This window comes from Chionomys nivalis, chromosome 23, assembly GCF_950005125.1.
Source record: "Chionomys nivalis chromosome 23, mChiNiv1.1, whole genome shotgun sequence".
In the NCBI taxonomy this organism is placed as follows: domain Eukaryota; kingdom Metazoa; phylum Chordata; class Mammalia; order Rodentia; family Cricetidae; genus Chionomys; species Chionomys nivalis.
Genome location: NC_080108.1, coordinates 42369988 through 42390870, shown reverse-complemented (window position 1 = coordinate 42390870; position 20883 = coordinate 42369988). Strand labels below are relative to the sequence as shown.

Below are 20883 nucleotides of genomic sequence, written 5' to 3'. Positions count from 1 at the left end.
TATATAAAAGAAACATTACTAGAACTCAAAGCATACATCAAACTCCACACTCTAATAGTAGCAGATTTCAACACTCCTTTCTCACCAATGGACAGGTCAAGCAGAAAGAAACTTAACAGAAAAATAAGAGAACTAACAGATGTAATGAACCAAATGGACTTAACAGACATCTATAGAACATTACACCCAAACAGAAAAGAATACACCTTCTTCTCAGAATCTCATGGAACTTTCTCAAAAATTGATCACATAATTGCTAACAAAGCAAACATCCATAGATACAAAGAAATTGTAGTAACCACCTGTGTACTATCATATCACCATGGAATAAAGTTAGAATTCAACAATAATTCTACCCCCAGAAAGCCTACAAACTCATGGAAACTGAACAGTCAACTAATGAACCACCCCTGGGTCAAGGAAGAAATAAAGAAAGAAATTAAAGTCTTCCTTGAATTCAATGAAAATAAAGACACAACAAAACCAATCTATGGGACACTATGAAAGCAGTGCTAAGAGGAAAGTTCATAGCACTAAGTGCGAACATAGAGAAAACAGAGAAAGCATACATTAGAGACTTAACAGCACACCTTAAATCTCTAGAAAAAAAAAGAAGCAGACTCACCCAGAAGGAGTAGAAGACTGCAAATAATCAAACTAAGGGCCAAAATCAACAAAATAGAAACAAAGAAAACAATTCAAAGAATCAATAAAATAAAAAGCTGGTTCTTAGAGAAAATCAACAATATTGAAATACCCCTATCCAAACTAATCAAACGGCAGAGAGAGAACGGGCAAATTGATAAGATCAGAAATGAAAAGGGGGACATAACCACAGACACAGAGGAAATTCAGAGAATCATTAGATCTTACTGCAAAAGCATGTATGCCACAAAATTGGAAAATGGTAAAGAAATGGACACTTTTTAGATAGGTACCATATACCAAAATTAAATCAAGACCAGGTGAACTATTTAAATAGACCTGTAAGTAGCGACGAATCAGAAGATGTCATCAAAAACCTCCCTCCAATATGTATATATTCCATACTTTCTTCATCCATTCTTCCATTGAAGGACATCTAGGTTGTTTCCAGGTTCTGGCTATTACAAACAATGCTGCTATGAACATAGTTGAGCATATACTTTTGTTGTATGTTTGGGCATCTCTTGGGTATATAGTGGTATTGCTGGGTCGAGAGGTAGGTTGAACCCGACTTTCCTGAGAAACCGCCACACTGAATGGACGGAAATTGAAAACACTATCCTGAGTGAGGTAAGCCAGACCCAAAAAGAGGAACATGGTATGTACTCACTCATATTTGGTTTCTAGCCATAAATAAAGGACATTGAGACTATAATTCGTGACTCTAGAGAAGCTAAATAAGAAGGTGAACCCAAAGAAAAACATATAAGCATCCCCCTGAATATTAACCTTCATCAGGCGATGAAAGAAGACAGAGACAGAGACCAACATTGGAGCACTGGACTGAAGTCTCATGATCCAAAGGAGGAGCAGAAGGAGAGTGAGCACGAGCAAGGAACTCAGGACGGCGAGGGGTGCACCCACACACTGAGGCAATGGGGATGTTCTATCGGGAACTCACCAAGGCCAGCTGGCCGGGGACTGAAAAAGCATGGGACAAAACCAGTCTCGCTGAACATAATGGACAATGAGGACTACTGAGAACTGAAGAACAATGGCAATGGGTTATTGATCCTATTGCACGTAATGGCTTTGTGGGAGCCCAGGTAGTTTGGATGCTCACCTTAATAGACCTGGATGGAGGTGGGTGGTCCTTGGACCTCCCACAGGGCAGAGAAACCTGCTTGCTCTTTGGGCTGAGGAGGAAGGAAGACTTGATTGGGGGAGGGGCAGGGAATGGGAGGTGGTGGCAGGGAAGAGGCAGAAATCTTTAATAATTAAATTAATTAATTAATTAATTAATAATAAAAAAAACCTCCCTCCAAAAAAAAAAAAATCCCAGGACCAGATGGTTTTAATGCAGAATTCTATCAGAACTTCCTTAAAAAGCCAATACCTATACTCCTTAATATATTTCACAAAATAGAGAAGAGTCATTGCCAAACTCCTTTTACGAAGCTACAGTTACCCTGGTACTAAAACTACACAAAGACTTAACCAAGAAAGAGAATTACAGACCTATCTTACTCATGAACATTGATGCAAAAAAAATTCTCAATAAAATACTGGCAAACTGAACCCAAGTACACATCGAAAAAATTATACATTATGATTAAGTAGGCTTCATCCAAGAGAGGAAGGGCTGGTTCAACACATGCAAATATATCAATGTAATCCATCATATAAATAAACTGGAAGAAAAAATGATCAATTCATTAGATGCTGAAAAAGCATTTTACAAAATTCAACACCCCTTTATAATAAAGGTCTTGGAGAGATTGGGTATACAAGGATCATACCTAAATATAATAAAAGCTATATACAGCAAGCCAACAGCTAACATCAAATTAAATTGAGAGAAACTCAAAGCCATTCTACTAAAATCAGGAACAAGGCAAAGCTATCCACTCTCTCCATACCTCTTCAATATAGTGCTTGAAGTTCTAGCAATAGCAATAAGACAACATAAGAGAACGGGGATTAATATTGGAAAGGAAGAAGTCAAACTTTAATTATTTGCAGATAATATGATAGTTTACATGAGCGATCCCAAAAACTCTACCAAAACACGCCTACAGATGATAAGCACCTTTAGTAATGTGGCAGGATACACGATCAACTCCAAAAAATCAGTCCCCTACTATACACAAAGGATAAAGAAGCAAAGAGGGAAATCAGAGAAGCAACACCTTTCACAATAGCCACAAATAGCATAAAGTATCTTGGGGTAATGCTAACCAAGGAAGTGAAGATCTATTTGACAAGAACTTTGAGTCTTTGAAGAAAAAATTGAAGAGGATATCAAAAAATGGAAGGATCTCCTATGCTCTTGGATTGGGAGGATCAACATAGTAAAAATGCAATCCCCATCAAAATCCCAACAAAATTCTTCACAGACCTTGAGAGAACAACAATCAACTTTATATGGAAAAACAAAAAACCCAGGATAGCCAAAACAATCTTATACAATAAAGGAACTTCTGGAGGCATTACCATCCATGACTTCACACTCTATTATAGAGCAACATTAATGAAAACAGCTTGGTATTGGCATAAAAACAGAGATGTTGACCAATGGAATTGAATTGAAGACCTGGATATTAACCCACAAACCTATGAACACCTGATTTTTTTTCACTTTGCAATTTCAACATTTATTTCTGATACCAAAACTTGGCAACACACAAGAAAAAAAAAGTAATAGAATAGCAAATAAATTTATCTTGCATACCACTCAGTCAAGAGGATGTGGCTCTCTAGATAGCTGGGTTCTGAAGGAATCTGAGGCTTCAGCCTTACTCAGAGGGAAAACTATTGCAAATGATGAGCAGGATTGGACATTTTACTCAACCCAGAAGAAGCCAATGGCACTGAATTTGGCGGCGAAGTTGGCAGTAGCTGTACCACTGGGGATGATAATGTGGCCAGTAAAGGCCTGAGGAAATCTGGAGCGGGCATTCTGGTGGTATTGGGCCCAGAAGGTAAAGGGGATTCTGGACCAAGGATCTCCAAAATCTCCTTCCTCATCCCAGGTCAGCAGCTCAAACTCAATGTCATCCCAGCTCCAGGGCCCAGACACAGCCTCATCTCCAATTCCCATGCGGGTTCATGCTTCAGCGCAGGCCTCTGCCTCAGCAGCAGCAGCATCCAGAGCACCCAATGCTTCATCTGCAGCTTCCATGAACTGTGCGGTCCAGTCACGAGGGTCTCTCTTCTGAACCTCTGCAATGAATCTCAGCACTTTCATCTTGCTAGTCTCATGGTAGGAACGGAGGCCCCAGAGGAACTCATACTCAGGAGGGTTGAGGTTGGGCACTTGTCTGTAGTCCAGGTATTTTTGCTTCACGAACTCGTAAGTAAGAAGTTTTCTTGGATCACCAAGGAGGGGGTGTCTGACCCCAGGATGCAGTCCCACCTTGCGCAGTGCATCCCAAAGGACAGCCTCACTTGCACGGTTGCCATTCATGAAGATAATGCCCAGAATCACCAAGAGGAGACCAAGCTTGGGTGTATCTTTGGTCGTTCCCAGTATACCAGCCAGGGACTCAGGAGTACTGATGGGAATATACAGGTGCTCTTCTTTGTCAATTTCCTTCAGCTGAATTCCAAACTTCTTCTCCAGGACAAAGCAGGCGCGTTCGATGATTTCTGGATAAACATCAGTGTATTCTCGGATGATATCCCTCAGTATTTCTGAGCGCTTGATGAGCACCTTCGTGTAGTCTTTAAGCATCAGGTACTTGACCAACTTATTTGCTCTTTCCTGAAGAAGGGCCACATCTCGGGGCTGTGGTGCACCCTGGTTCTCTGAGGCACGAGAGTTGGGGGAGGATCTCAGATTGGGCGAGGGTCGTAAATTCTGCCAGTCAGGTGGAATTGGCCAGTCGGCAGGGATCCAGTCAGGTGGATAAGGCCAATCAGTGGGAACTGCCCAGTCAGGAGACAGTGACCAGTCATGGGGTAACTGCCAATCTGGAGGGCCTTGCCAATCTTGAGGGTTCTGCCAGCTGGGTGGGAGCCTGCCAGGTGGGTGGGGACTGCCATCCAGTTGTATTCTGCCAGACCATTGGGTTTAGCCAGACAATTGGACCGGGCCAGACAATGGGATTTGGCCATATCACTGGATTCTGCCAGATCACTGGGTTAGGCCAGATCACTGGATTCTGCCATGCAACTGGGTTCTGCCAAGCTGATGCTGTCTGCCTAGCTGGGGGACTCTGACGTGCTGGTGGGGTCTGCTTGGTTTTCTGGTTTTGCCAGCCTGACAGGTTCTGCAAGCCAGTGGGGTCTGCCACAGCACATTCTGGGGTGTGCCAGGTGGGTTCTGAGTGGTCACTGGAACTGGAGCAGACCTCCAGTTCCCTGAAGCCAGTGAGGCCCGTCTTTGATCCGCACTGCTGTTCTCCTCCACATTCAAGTTGTTAATCTTGCCGGTCTTCTTGCCCTGAATTATAGTCTGGGACTCCACATTCTGAGCCTGGGAGCCATCTGCTGAGGTCTGTGCAGCTGCGCCATCAGTTTCAGAGATACCTGGGCTGGTCCCTAAGTCAGCCATCTTGGCCTGGTTTACATTCCGGATCTGGGCATCAGCTGCAGAGACCTTAGTGGTATCATTCCAAGCCTTAGTAGCTGTCTTAGGCTGGTTGTTGGCCATCTCATTGGCACTGGGAGACTGAGAGAAATTGTATGTGGCACTGGGGCCTGCCTTAGTATTCTGGGCCTTAAAGGCCATTTCAGACTTTTTAGCTGCTGATTTGCCTGCGCTTGCTGCCTGGGAAAACTCAGAGGCAGCATTTGGGCCTTTAGCGGTGCCATTCTGTGACTTAAAGGCTGCCTTAGACTGGTTCTTGGGCATTTCCTTGGCATTACGTGCCTGAGAGAAATCATTTGGACCCTTGGTATTCTGAGCTTTAAAGCCTGTCTTAGGCCTAACAGCAGCTGTTGAAACCTCAGTATCAGCCACCTCATTGGCAGTTGGGGGCTGTGAACTCTGGGGACTAGCATTCTGCCCACTGGCAGCTGCCATGGCCTGGTTGGTGGGTGGAGCCTCGGAGATCTGGATGGCTTCCATCAAGGTCTGCACATGTAAGGTGCGGTCTTCGACAGGGGCCTCAGCCTGGAAGCCGTGGAGGCCTGCACCGCTGTCCGGTTTCTGAGCCACCGGTCTTGTCTCGGTGGCAAGAGCAGAGCCTTGCCTCAGGCTCTAACCCCAGCCCCCTTGCTGCCTTCCTTCTTCACGACTCAGAGAATCAGGACTGCTGGGCTCCGCTCTTGGCAGCCGCACTCCGCACTCTCTCCGTGTCCAGGAGAAAATGCCAGCGCGGCAGCCGAACACCTGATTTTCAACAAAGGAGCTAAAATTATACAATGGAAGAAAGAAATCATCTTTAACAAATGGTGCTGGTATAACTGGATGTCAACCTATAGAAGAATGAAAATAGATCCACATCTATCACCATGCACAAAACTCAAGTCCAAATGGATTAAAGACCTCAAAATAAATCTGACCACACTGAACCTGATAGAAGAGAAAGTGGGAAGTAGACTGCATCACATGGGCACAGGAGACCACTTCCTACGTATAACCCAAGTAGCACAGAAAATAAGAGCAACAATGAATAAATGGGACCTCCTGAAACTGAGAAGCTTCTGTAATGCAAAGGACACTGTCATTAAGACAAAAAGGCTACCTATTGAATGGGAGGAGATCTTCATCAACCCCGCAACAGACAAAATTCTGATCTCCAAAACACATAAAGAATTCCAGAAACTAGACATTAAAACTCTAATTAACCCAATTAAAAAGTGGGGTACTGAACTGAACAGAGAATTCTCAACAGAAGTTCAAATGGCCAAAAGACACTTAATGTCATGCTCAACCTCCTTAGCGATCAGGGAAATGCAAATCAAAACAACTTTGAGATACCACCTTACACCAGTCAGAATGGCTAAAATCAAAAACACCAATGATAGCCTTTGCTGGAGAGGTTGTGGAATAAGGTGAACACTCATCCATTGTTGGTGGAAATGCAACCACTTTGGAAATCAGTGTGGCGGTTTCTCAGGAAACTGAAAGTCAACCTACCTCAGGACCCAGCAATTCCACTCTTGGGAATATACGTAAGAGATGCCCAACCATACTACAAAACATTTGTTCAACTATGTTCATAGCAGCAGTATTTGTAATAGCCAGAACCTAGAAACAACCTAGGTGCCCCTGAATAGAAGAATGGATAAAGAAGCTGTGGCACGTATACATTTTAGAGTTCTACTTAGAGGTAAAACCAATGACATCTTAAATGTTGCATGCAAATGGATGGAAATAGAAAACACTATCCTGAGTGAGGTAACCCAGACTCAAAAAGAGAAATACGGTATGTACTCAACCATAAGTGAATTCTAGCCATAAACAAAGGACATTGAGCCTATAGCTCATGATCCTAGAGAAGCTAAATAAGAAGGTGAACCCAAAGAAAAACATATAGTTATTCTCCTGGATATTGGAAGTAGACAAGATCACTGGGCAAAAGTTGGGAGGAGCAGGGTGAAGGTGGGTTGGGGTAAGATGGGGAGAGAGAAGGGAGAAGGGGAGGATTGGGGAGAGCTTGGGGGAATGGAATAGTTGAGATGGAGAGAAGGGTGGATACGGTGCTGGGGTGGGTAGATTCTGTGCATTAGACTGGAGAGATACTGTCTCATCCATCTCCAATTCTCTAGTCTCTTTGGAGAACTTAATAGATTCTCCAACAGTCTGATAATTGACCAGAGTTGACATCACTGGCATTCACAAATGTGGAGGGGCACCCTTAATTAGCCTTGTCTGTAATGTACTCAGTAGGGAAGAATGAGGCATTGATTTCAACTCCTGCTCCTTTAAGAAACATCTATGCCCAAACAACTTTGAGATACCATCTTACACCTGTCAGAATGGCTAAAATCAAAAACACCAATGATAGCCTTTGCTGGAGAGGTTGTAGAGAAAGGGGCACACTCATTCATTGCTGGTGGGAATGCAAACTTGTGCAACCACTTTGGAAATCAGTGTGGCGATTTCTCAGGAAATTTGGGATCAACCTACCCCAAGATCCAGTAATACCACTATTGGGAATATACCCAAGAGATGCCCCCATCAAATGACAAAAGTATCTGTTCAACTATATTCATAGCACCATTGTTTGTAATAGCCAAAACCTGGAAACAACCTAGATGCCCTTCAATAGAGGAATGGATGAAGAAAATGTGGAATATATACATATTAGAGTACTACTCAGTGGTAAAAAACAATGACTTCTCGAATTTTGCGTGCAAATGGATGGAAATAGAAAAAACTATCCTGAGTGAGGTATCCCAGACCCAAAAAGAGGAACATGGGATGTACTAATTCATAATCGGTTTCTAGCCATAAATAAAGGACATTGAGCATATAATTTGTGATCCTAGAGAAGCTAAATAAGAAAGTGAACCCAAAGAAAATCGTATAGTCATCCGCCTGGAGAGGGGAAGTAGACAAGATTGCAGGGCAAAAACTGGGAACTTGCGGGGGAGGTGGCATGGGGCAAAGGGGAAATGGGATGAGAAACATGAGAAGGGGAGGATGGGAGGAGCTCGGGGGATTGGGATGGTTGGGATATAGGAAGGGTGGATACAGGAGCAGCGAAGTATATATCCTAACTAAGGGAGCCATTTTAGGGTTGGCAAGAGACTTGACTCTAGAGGGGTTCGCAGGTGTCCAGGGAGATGTCCCCAGCTGGTACCTTGGGCAACTGAGGAGAAGGAACCTGAAATGACCCTATCCTATACTGATGAATGTCTTACATATCACCTTAGAACCTTCATCTGGCGATGGATCGAGGTAGAGACAGAGACTCAATTTGGAGCAATGGTCTGAGCTCTTAAGGTCCAAATGAGGAGCAGAAGGAGGGAGAACATGAGCAAAGAAATCAGGACCACGAGGGATGCACCCACCCACTGTGACACCCACTAAGGCCAGCTCGTCTGGGACTGAATAAGCATGGGTTGAAACTGGACTCTCTGAGCATGGCAGACAATGAAGGCTGATGAGAAGCCAAGGACAATGGCACTAGGCCAGAAATGGCTCCATAGGTAAAATGCTTACCATCAAATCTGATGACCTAAGTTCAATCCAGGACCCACATAGTAAAGGGAGAAAACCAATTCCTATCTCTAGATGTCACAGATACCTCAATGTCTCCAGGTAAAGGAGCTGTTGATTCTACATGGCACTGCTGTGTAAGCCCTGTCACGCATCACTCTGATCTGACATTTACACACGAATGACAGAATCAGTTTGTTCATCTCAACAAAAGCTGAACCTTCATCTAGCTATGGATGGAGATAGAGACAGAGGTCCACACTGGAGCACCGGACTGAGCTCCCAAGGTCCTAATGAGGAGCAGAAGGAGGGAGAACATGAACAAGGAAGTCAGGACCACGAGGGGTGCACCCACCCACTGAGACAGTGGGGCCTATCTATTGGGAGCTCACCAAGGCCAGCTGGACTGTGACTGAAAAAGCATGGGATAAAACCGGACTCTCTGAACATGGCGGACAATGAGAACTGACGAGAGGCCAAGGACAATGGCACGGGGTTTTGATCCTACTTCATGTTCTGGCTTTGTGGGAGCCTAGACAGTTTGGATGTTCACCTTCCTAGACCTGGATGGAGGGGGAAGGACCTTGGACTTTCCACAGGGCAGGGAACCCTGACTGCTCCTGGGACTGGAGAGGGAGGAGAAGAGGAGTGGGGGGAGGGGGAGAGGGGCGGGAGGAGGGGGAGGGAAATGGGAGGCGGGGAGGAGGCAGAAAATTTTTTTTTCAATAAAAAAAAAAAGAAAGAAACATCTATGCTGGCATAGGCTTGGAGCATTACCACTGCGAAGGTGGAGACCTGCTGATTCCTGAGGGTCACAGACCTGCCAGACTACCTGAATGACTGAGCCCTTGTTATATATGAGAGACTGAGAGACTATGTCTCCACATACACACACACACACACACACACACACCAGTGAATATGTCTGAGGAACAAGCAGAGTCTTTTCTGGGGTTTCTACATGCACCTACACCAAAACATTGTTTGTGTACACACAGAGACAACAGCAGACAGAAAGAAGTTCCCTGGGGGAGAGGAAACACACATGCAGCACACAGAGAAAAGGAGAGCTCAGGAAGATCAAACGCCATTCTCTTCTCAGGCTGGGTCTTTTAAGCTTCTGAAGAGTATTCCTCTCCTCACTTGATCTGATCAGTTTGAAGAGAGACAGGATGAGCCATGGGACAAAACTGTTGTGTAAAGTGTCCGGTTCTTGGTTCCAAGGAGCTTACTGAGTGAGTCCATCTGAAGAGGGACTGCTGGCAGGAGAATAAGGCCTAGAAAATCTTTGGAGCCATCAGGCTTTTGTGTCAGTTCAGGGGGCTAAGTGTGAAGCCAGAAGTTTTGGAAATACACTATCTGTATTACTTAGTCATGGCCACTCTCCCTATCTGTCCCCCTGGGGATCTAACTCCTAGTATCTCAATTCCCCATCCTACCAACTCCTTTTCTTATCCAAATGAAGATCTCTCACACAAGAGTCATATCAGAGACAGCCATAACAGCCCTTGGTCAAGTTTGGAAACCAACTCTTGGAATGTCCTAGCCTTGTCCAGTCCTCCCTCCTCACATTGATTTCTGATTTATGAAGGCTTTAATAAACTAGAGTGTAAAGTGCCTTTTACTGGCTTCAGATATAAGTCAGTGTGGTGATCCTGTTTCTCTCTCACTTCATGTGACATCACCTGGTCTTGATTGGTCTCTTGGCTTCCTCCTGAATCCTACACAATTTGGCGAGCTGAAACAGAACACCCTAAGGATCTAAGTTTACAAACCAAAGGTACTAAATTTTATAGTTATAGAGCCTGTTAAGTACAAGTTGGGAATTCAAGAGGATCCAGAGTCTGTTGGGAGTCCACACTGGCTCACAAATGGTATATTCTCACTGTTGACACAGAAAACAAGAGCAGGCGCTCCAATGATATTTTTGTAAGATCACCTACCTAACCATTCAAGATTTTTCCATGTAAATGACTCTGGTTTCAGATGAAGTCTCTGTTGGGCTATATTTCAACACAAGCATTTAAAGGGGAGAGATAGTTAAGACAATACTTCTAGTAACCTTTTCCTTTTTTATATTTATTTATTTATTTTTATTAAAAATTTCCACCTCCCCCCTGACTTCCATTCCCTTCCCCCTCCCTTTACTCCCCTCCTTCTTCCTCTCTAGTCCAAAGAGCAGTCAGGGTTCCCTGCCCTGTGGGAAGTCCAAAGTCCTACCCTCTCCATCCAAGTCTAGGAAGGTGAGCATCCAAACAGGTTAGGCTCCCACAAAGTCAGTACATGCAGTAGGATCAAAACCCAGTGCCATTGTCCTTGGCTTCTCATCAGCCCTCAATGTCCACAGTGTTCAGAGAGTCCGGTTTTAATCCATGCTTTTTCAGTCCCAGTCCATCTGACCTTGGTGAGCTCCCATTAGATCAGCCCCACTGTCTCAGGGGGTGGGTGCACCCCTTGCCGTCCTGACTTCCTTGCTCATGTTCTCCCTCCTTCTGCTCCTCATTTTAAAGCAACATGGATTCTAGCCTTAGTCCTCCATTTCTGCTGATTTATTATTTCTCCCCATCATTACTAAAAGACTGATCACTCTATTTCATTGTCAAATATTAATTTAAGCTGTGCTACATTTGTTTATGCTGTGGAGCATTTGTTTAATGATACAAAAATCTGCTGCATTCTTTTATGTTGCATTTGTTTAACTCTGTAATGCTGTGTTACTTTGCCTATCTAATACACCTGATTGGTCTAATAAGAAGCTGGATGGCCAATAGCAAGGCAGGAGTAAGGACAGGCAGAGCCAGCAGGCAGGGAGAATACATAGAAGGCTATGTCTTGGAGAATGGAAGGAGGACAAAGAACAAAGAGAGGAGGATGGTAGGGCCCAGGTTCCAGGCAACAGAACCAGTCACAGAGTAGGAGCAAAAGTAAGATATACAGAAGAAGAGAAAGGAAAAATCCCAGAGGCCAAAGGTGGATGGTTTCATTAAAGTTAAGAAAAGGTGGCTAGAAATAATCCAATCTAAGCCCAGGAGGACTTATAAGTAATAATAAGCTTCCATGTGTATTCATTTGGGAGCTGGCTGGTGGACTCCTAAAAGAGTAAAGACTGACAAAACAACCAACTACACTCTTTAACACCATCCAGAGTGTTCTAAGGGATTGTTTACTTAGAGCATTGATTCCAAATCTACCCAGTGCCCCCATACAGCTACATTCTTCTCACCAGCCTCCTAAAAGTACAACAGACTCTGAACCTCACTGAACACATTTTAGAATCATCCCCATAAGCCTGTCACATCTTTTCCTCTTCATCTTGCTCTTACTTCTTGCATTGTAGGTGATGTATAGAAAGGATAATCACTAGTTGAATGTGAATTTTGTTCATATGGGCCAGACATTCCTTTCATGGGTGGGAAGCTTCTTGGGTTGAGATGGTCCTAGATCATGAGGTGTCTGGGGTGTCACAGATGCCCTGAATTCCTAGGTGTACCAATAACATTGAGAAGAGATCAAACATAGTATCTTTGTGAGATCCCTTAGGTCAATTATTATTACAGCTGGATTTTCCTGTTCTTAAATTTTGAAATCTATCATCCTCTCAAACGCTGCTTACGTGAGCACTATGGAGATATTGGGGACATGAACTATCATTAAAGAAATGTCCAAGACATAAATACTGTAAATCATTAGTATTTTAATAAATAAAGCTTGCCTGAAGATCAGAGAGTAAAACAGCCACCCTGGTCAGCCTTAAAGACGAGGCAGTAGTGACACACACCTTTAATCCTAGTAGCCACGCTAGTTTGCCATAGAAACCAGGTAGTAGCAGTGCACGCCTTTAATCCGAGCTTCAGAGAGGAACATAAGATGGCAGGGGACAGCTCTCACACACAATCTCATTCTGATTGCCATTTTGGACTGAGGCAGAGGTAAGACACAATGGCTGGCTGTTTTGCTTTGCTGACCTCCAGGTTGAAACCCCTTCCCCAATATCTGTCACTGGGTTTTTATTAATTGTGTTACAGTACATCAATGAAGAATGACCAGTTAGTTGCTTGTATGTGTGTCTTGGGTGTTAGTTTCCTGGCCAGTACAGAATTCCTCCTATCTTGTCATATCCTGGAATAAGGAATGCAGACGGAGCAAACACAGAAGGGATTTCTAAAGGAAGAACTCATGGCTTTGTTCCTTAAGCTGATGTTAGTGGAATGAAATAGATTTTGAGAATTTACCATTTTTTATGCTACAGATAAAAAGCTGACAAGTGGGTGTAGCTCACCTACTACTTAACTGGCTCTCTTAAAAGTCCACACATCTCAGTTCTTATATGCTTTCTAAAACCGAGTTTTCTTTAAAATTATACACAAACACAAAACACATACATGGACATATATAATGGATTTGCTATGTTGATAGACAGAATATAAAAATTTTTAGTATTTATGTTCTGAAAAAATGTAAATATATTTACCTTATCCATTTCTGATTCCAATTTCTTCTAGAACATAGGAATAGCTTGGTGGGGAATTTGTGGATCTCTGTAGCCTTTCTGGTAGGAGGTCATGGTGTTTCTTAAGCCAACAGTAGGTCTAACCTAGAAAATGAGGAAGGTACTGTCTATACTCGTAGTATTTTTAGATCAGTCCTCATAAGGAAAATTATAACACCACAGACTCACTTCAAAAAATTTATAGGTCACTGGTTGAGAGTATCTCATTTTATATTTTATAATGTAAATAAACATCTAAAAGCTAAATGAGAATAAATTAGAATTCTTATAGCACAGGGTTTTGGGGGTTTTGCTGCCCTTTGCTGTTTGTTGTTCCTCTCAGAAATTTTGTGAATCAAAATGTAGTAGTCACCTTGTCAAGGAAAGCAGCACAAGCAGTGGCTTTATTTGGGTCCAGAAAGAAACTGTCCATCACAGCAATTTGGCCGAAATTCTGTGAGATTTCGGTGCTGATGAGATTTAAAGGCTCAGTCTGAGATAAGAACTCTGGAGGGAACAAGCGCCATTTCATAGCTGTGATGGGAGATGGCCCACATGTCCTCTCATCCCACCCAAACTACACCCTGTGTTTCTCTCATAACACTACAAACAGGAATCTAAAAATAGCAATACAATAAAACAAAATAAGATACAGTACAAACCAAGAAACCAAAACATGTAAGAAGAAAAAGTAGAAGAAACACATGTCGATGCAGTCACTCACACACAGCCCTTGGACTCCATCTGACCCTGACCCATGCAGGCCCTTTGTTTGATGCCACAGTCTCTTTGGGTTCGTATCTCCACTGATTCTGCTGTGTACGGAAGACACTGTTGCTTTCCAGTGTCCTCCATCCTCTCTGGCTCTTACACTCATTCTGCCTCCTCTTCTGCAGGTTTTCTAAGGCCTGAGGGGAGAGATTTGATGGAGACATCCCATTTAGGACTAAGTGTTCAATGTCTCTAATTATCTGCAAATTGTCTGACTGCGGGTCTCTTTATTGTTTCCATCACTACAGAAGAAAGTTTGTGACGACCGAGCAAGACACTGATCTACAAGATAACAGAATGCCATTAGGAGTATTTTTGTTACTATTTTCCATTGGCAGAACAGTAGTATTTTCTTTTCCCAGGTCCCAGGGCTAACCAGTCTAAGGTTCTTAGCCCCAAGTAATGTCAGGGATGGTTCATCTCATGGATTGGGCCTTAAATCCAATCAGATTGGTTGGTTATTCCCACAAGCTTTGTGTCACTATTACCCTAGTGCATCTTGAAGGAAGGATAGGGATATGGTTAGGGTTAGGCATACTATTAGGGTTTGGTTTAGAATTAGGGCTATGGTTAAGAGCATTAATGGCTTAGGGATATTTCAGAGTCAGAGATTTTAAGACAGCATGAGACCATATGTGTATGAGCATGATGTGGGTAAGTACAATAGCACATTTGAGTGTCATGATGTGTGTGTTTATATGCCTGTATTTTTCATGCCTATAATAGGAGTATGACTTGATGTACAAGGATTTGAGTATAGAATGGTGTTTCTCTTGGTATGTGCTTGGTGGTATAATGGAATGGTGTGTGTGTGTGCGCGCACATGTGCCTGTGTGTGTGTGTGTGAGTGAAATAGTGCACAGAAGTGACAGTGTACAATGGACAAGGGCATAAGTATGCTGAGTGAAAGTGTCAATGCAGTAGCTGTGCAAAATGTAAGGAGTTTGTGACCCCATGCAAGAATGTGTGTTTATGAGCCCAGAATGAAGTATGAATGTGTGACTGTTTGAGGGAAGAGTATGCATGTGTGACTGCGTTCACACGAGCATCAGTGGCAGTACGTATATTGAGTGTGTGCTTTGTAGTGTGAAAGTATGTATCATCATGACTAATTCATATTGTGTTGCAGTGATAGACATCAATACCAAAGCAACATGGAAAGGAAGTTTGTTTCAGCTCACAGGTTAATCCGCCAGTGAGGGAAACCAAGGGAGGAAAACAAAGCAGGACCTGGAAGCAGAAACCATGGAGTAAAGGAGATCACTGGCTTGCTTCTTTTGGCTCGCTTCTCCTGGTGTGCTCAGCTACCTTTCTTACACAGACCAGGCCCGTGTGCCTAAGAACAGCACCGTGCACAGTGGGTTGGTCTCTCCTTCCCTGACAGTAACTAAGAAAATGCCTCACAGATGTGCCCACAGTCCAAACTGACAGAGACAGCTCCTCCATTGAGATTTCTTTTTTCAGTTAATGTCTAGGTTTGCGTTAAGCTGACAAAACTAACTAGCACAGAGTGTGTAAGTATGTGCAATAATGTATGAAGAATGTGTAAAGGTAGGACTGTGATTGTGTGTATACATGGCAATGTCACATGTCTGTAGTCATTTCTGTGTCAAATGATTAAAGGCACACACCATTCTATTATACTTTCAAGCACATACCCAGAAACCACAATCCTACACTCAAACCCATGTACACTAAATCATACTCTTACAGGCACGAACAAGACAGTATGTTCATTTATATGTGATGGGGTGTGAGCTTTCAATATTGTGAGAATATAATTCCATGAAAAATGGGAGTAATTGTGAGTATATGATGTGTAAGTTATGTGAGCCTATGAGAGTAGAACAGTGTGTATTTCTTTTTTTTATTGTTTATTTATTTATTAAAGATTTCTGCCTTCTCCCCTCCACCACCTCCCATTTCCCTCCCCCTCCCCCATCAAGTCGCCCTCCCTCATCATCCCTAAGAGTAATCCGGGTTCCCTGCCCTGTGGGAAGTCCAAGGACCACCCACCTCCATCCAGGTCTAGTAAGGTGAGCATCCAAACTGCCTAGGCTCCCACAAAGCCAGTACGTGCAGTAGGATCAAAAACCCATTGCCATTGTTCTTGAGTTCTCAGTAGTCCTCATTGTCCATTATGTTCAGCAAGTCCGGTTTGCCCTATCATACAACAAAAGTATATGCTCAACTATGTTCATAGCAGCATTGTTTGTAATAGCCAGAACCTGTAAACAACTTAGATGCCCTTCAATGGAAGAATGGATGAAGAAAGTATGGAATATATACATATTAGAGTACTACTCAGCAGTAAAAAACAATGACTTCCTGAATTTTGCAGGCAAATAGACGGAAATAGAAAACACTATCCTGAGTGAGGTGAACCAGACCCAAAAAGACGAACATGGGATGTACTCACTCATATTTGGTTTCTAGCCATGAATAGGGGACGTTGAGCCTATTATGCGTGGTCCTAGAGAAGCTAATTAAGAAGGTGAACCCAAAGAAAATCATTTAGGCGATGAAAGGAGACAGAGACAAAGACCCACATTGGAGCACCGGACTGAAATCTCAAGGTCCAAATCAGGAGCAGAAGGAGAGAGAGCACGAGCAAGGAACTCAGGACCGCGAGGGGTGCACCCACACACTGAGACAATGGGGATGTTCTATCAGGAACTCACCAAGGCCAGCTGGCCTGGGTCTGAAAAAACAGTGTGTATTTCTAAGGAAGAAAGAATGTGGAAAGATGGGAGCCTTAGCTAAGGTCTCCATTCCTGTGATAAAGTACATGACCAAAATCAACTTGGGGAGGAAAGGGTTTACTTTAACTTGTAGGTTATGCTCCATCTTCTGGGGAAGTCAGGGATGGACTCAAGGCAGGAGCACAGAGGCAGGAACTGATTCATAGCCCATGGAGAAGTGCTACTTACTGGCTTGTTTCCCATGGCTTGCTCAACCTGGTCTATTATTCCATCCAGGACCAACTGTCCAGGTTTGGTACTGCCCATAGTCAGCTGGGCACTCTTGGCATTAATCATCAATGAAAAAATGTACTACAGGTTTGGCCATAGGCCAATATGACTAAGGTATTTCCCCTTCCCAAATGTTCTACCTTATGTCATCTTGACAAAACACTAGCCAACTACGAGAGAGAGAGAGAGAGAGAGAGAGAGAGAGAGAGAGAGAGAGAGAGAGAGAGAGATTATCTGTGGCCATGTTAATGTATTTGAAAAAGTGTGTAAATATTTGAGTGCCTAAGTGTGTCTTTAGAACACTCTATTAACCTCCCTCAGCTCATTCAATCTCACCCTCTGGTATCTTCTGGAGTCCAGGCCATGTGTGCTTAGGGCAGAATCGTATGCAAATGGCCAGGCAGAGTGACTCCTGGGAGAGTCCATGAACCTTCCTTGCCCTTACTTCTATGAAGGATTAGAGCCGTCTGCGGGCTGAGGAGATACACTCTTACAAACAGTCACAGCTGATCTCATAGAGATAACAGCTCTTATGCTAGCATAGTGCTGCACAACATCGGGATCCACCTCCTGTTAGTAGGATTAGGGGCTTTGAGCAATAGGAGTTGGATCCTGGAGCCACCACCTCCACCCATGCAATCCCATCAGCCCCATGAGAAACTGAAGAGACAGGACCTACAGGTACATCATGGCCATAGTTCTGCAAAAATCCTGAGGAAATGTTATGAAATTCTACAAGCAAGCATCTGGATGTTCTGCCCTGGGAAGCAGGTGCTGGACCAGATAGATGCACATGCATCCTGTAATGTCTGTTCCTGGAGCCAAACTCATTCCCCACGACCTGCCCTGGCTCTTCACAGTCACCAGCAGCTTCCTATCACCATGATCCTCATTTGTGACAGATGCCACATTCAACATGGAAAGCCATGTCTGCAGCCTGGAGGGCCAGAACTGCAAGTTCACCCCAGGGTTTAGTCCTGAGGTCTGGACCCTGGTGACTGGCCAGAGGTTCACAAAGTGTAGGTGGTGTGAAGCAATAAAGACCAGCAGATCCAGGATATCTGTGCCCAGTGCAGGGAAGAAAGAAGACAGGCTGAGTACTGAATAGATGCTCTAAACTCTCAGCAATGGACAATGTTTTCTAAGAATGGAGACTCTTCATCCCATATATCTATTTTTACTGAAAATAATTCAATCCTGGTTTCTCCTCTCTCATCTCCTCCCTGATCCTCTCCATTTACCTACCTATTCAATCCAAGCCCCCCCCCCACACACAAAGAGTCATATTGCAAAAAAAATCTAACCAAAATTAAACAAAACAAACCAACAATAAAAATAAAGCATAAAAACATACACAAAGAGACACACACAAAACCCATGAAAACACATACATGGAAACATCATATATAAGCAAAGGACCTGCAAGGCTAAAAATGCCCAAACAAAGCATTATGGGAGAAGTCATCTCCCAGAGTGCCTCTGCACAAATCCAAAATGCCCCTCCTGGTTCTCTACCTTCTGCACGGGCATTCCTGGACTACATCCTCAGGTCCACTCTGCACGGGTGGCAGTGACGCTTGTCTCATGGTGGTGGGTCAGACATTTACCATTCTCATCACACAAGCCAAACTGACTTGCTGAGTTCATCTCTGATCATTGTGTGTGTCCACCCATCTGCACAAACAGGTGCCACTATCAGCCAGCCACACTACCTGGGAATGACATAATCAAACTGTGTCATTATGCCACGCCGCCTGCCTACTGGGAAAAAACCGCCAGGGAAATGCGCATGTGCAATACAAAACCCCACTAAATACGGGAACCAAGAGCAGTTGGCCACAATGGCATGTGCGTGCAATGATGAGGTCAACTCCCCTTTAGAACTAAATTTATGCATCCCAGGACCAAGGAATGTGTCTGCGCATAAAAGCAAAAGTTGTTTAGTGACCCTCGGCAGAAGAGATAATTACATGCAATCCTGAAACCCCTCACCCAACAGGCATTTACTAAAACCCAGTATGCCAGGCACGGTTCTCTGAGTGCCGTTTTCACCACACTATCCCTACGCCTATCACACTGCTCTGTGCACACTAAGCGCTCAGTACCAGCCAATTGATCAACTATAAACCGTCCTTCTGGACCCCGCCCTTACGGTGGAGCTGTCTGTGTGGGACCTGCAGGGACCCTGCATGGAAACAGGTGAACAGTAGGAGGCGCTGTGCAGCTTGGGCCCATTGCTCACCTTTTTTCAAGCTGCAGGAACTGTGGCAGTCTGTGAGGTTGGACTCTGTCTGGACGGCCACAGGACTGGAGTCAGCGACACTGCAGAAGCGGGCCCTTTAGCTGAAGAAGGTGCTGGGAACAGAGGAGCTGTGCAAGGCTGCAATGGCTGCTGGTGCTGTCTTCGACCCCATGTGTTCAAGAGAGAAGTCGAGGGTCAGGGTTTGAGCTCACACTACTTGCAGATAAGCCTGCTTCAGGACCCCTCTGGCCCCCATCTGCTGTTCTGAAAACTCCTGCGTGCCTGTATGGGATTTCAGCTCCGTGGCCTAGCTGGCCCAGCTCATGGAGGCTCTCATGTTTCACTAAGCTTGGCCTATGTTTCCCCAGGATCATGGTGGTCTTGCTGAGTCTGATGTGGCTCCACTCCACGTCTTCCAGATGCTGAAGGCCATGTGTGCTGAACAGTTACTGGTGAGGATTCCCATCAGGAATTGGACGTTAGAGGTGTGTCTAGTACTTCCGGTTGGAGGGTGGCCGGGATGGGGGAGGGGTGAAGAGCTATGGGCTGGCTTGGCTCTGAATGGCTCAGCCTGTCTTTGGGTTTCCTCCCTGGGTCTGCAGACCAATTCAACTTCCAGGGACCTTAGTTGGCTCTACCATTGGGATCACACTGCTGGATAACAGAGTGGTCCACGCAGTAGATAGTCCTTCTGTCTGACTCCTTCCCACCTCTTCACCATGCCTCCAATTCCACAGGAACTAGAATAAGTGTGGCTTTGGTCTCCATCTACCTGACAATAACAGCCTCAGGGAAGCACTCAGAGAAAAGGGCATTACCACTCTTGGACATATATCCAAAGATATATGCTCAAACATACTACAGACATTTGTCCATCTATGTTCATATCAGAAGTATGTATAATAGCCAAAACATGGAAAACGCCTAGAAGCCCCTCAACCAAAATGGAGTACTACACAGTGGTAAAAAAACAAAAACAAAAACAATGACATCTGGAAATTTGGATGCAAATGGATTGAACTAGAAAAAAATCCTGAGTGAGGTAACACAGACTTTATTCAAGGTAATCATGGTATGTACTACCTCATAAGTGGATATAAGATGTAAGATAACCAGCGTGTAGTCCATGGCCCCAGAGAGGTTACGTAACAAGGCGAACCTTAAGAGAAACATACATAGATCACCCTGGGAAGGAGAAATAGACAAGATAACTTGAGAAAATTGGGAACGTGGGAGTGAAGGAGAAGGGAGGGCACGAGTGCAGGGAGGAAGAAAGAAGGGGAGCAAGAAGGAGAATATGAAGAAACAAAATGGTTGAGATGGGGAAAAGACAGGGAGGGAGAGCAAGGCAAGAGATATCTTGATTGATGGAGCCATTATGGGACAGACAAGAAAGCTGGCACTAGAGAAATTCCCAGGAATTCAAAAGACAGCTAAGACCCTAAGCAGTATTGGAGACTGCCTGAACTAGCCTCGCCCTGTAGTCAGATTGATAACTATTTTAAATGTCATCATAAAACCTTAATCCAGCAACTGATGGAAGCAGAGTCAGAGAGCCACAACTGAGCACTGGGCAGAGCTCCCGAAGTCCAGTCAAATAATGGAAAGATGAGAATATGAGCAAAGAGGTGAAGACCATGGTGGGGATACC

At 44.1% G+C, this 20883-nt stretch overlaps 1 protein-coding gene across 1 annotated transcript in view; it reads right to left on the bottom strand.

The window, feature by feature from the left end:
* Window positions 1-3280: 3280 nt before the first annotated feature.
* The window catches only part of LOC130865136 (melanoma-associated antigen D1-like), a 96362-nt gene continuing 78759 nt past the window's right edge, over window positions 3281-20883 (bottom strand). The window contains 3 exon segments of the mRNA XM_057756012.1: window positions 3281-4660; window positions 4662-4921; window positions 4924-5815. Of these exon segments, the coding sequence (XP_057611995.1) occupies window positions 3488-4660; window positions 4662-4921; window positions 4924-5815 (2325 nt within the window). The 3' untranslated portion in view covers window positions 3281-3487.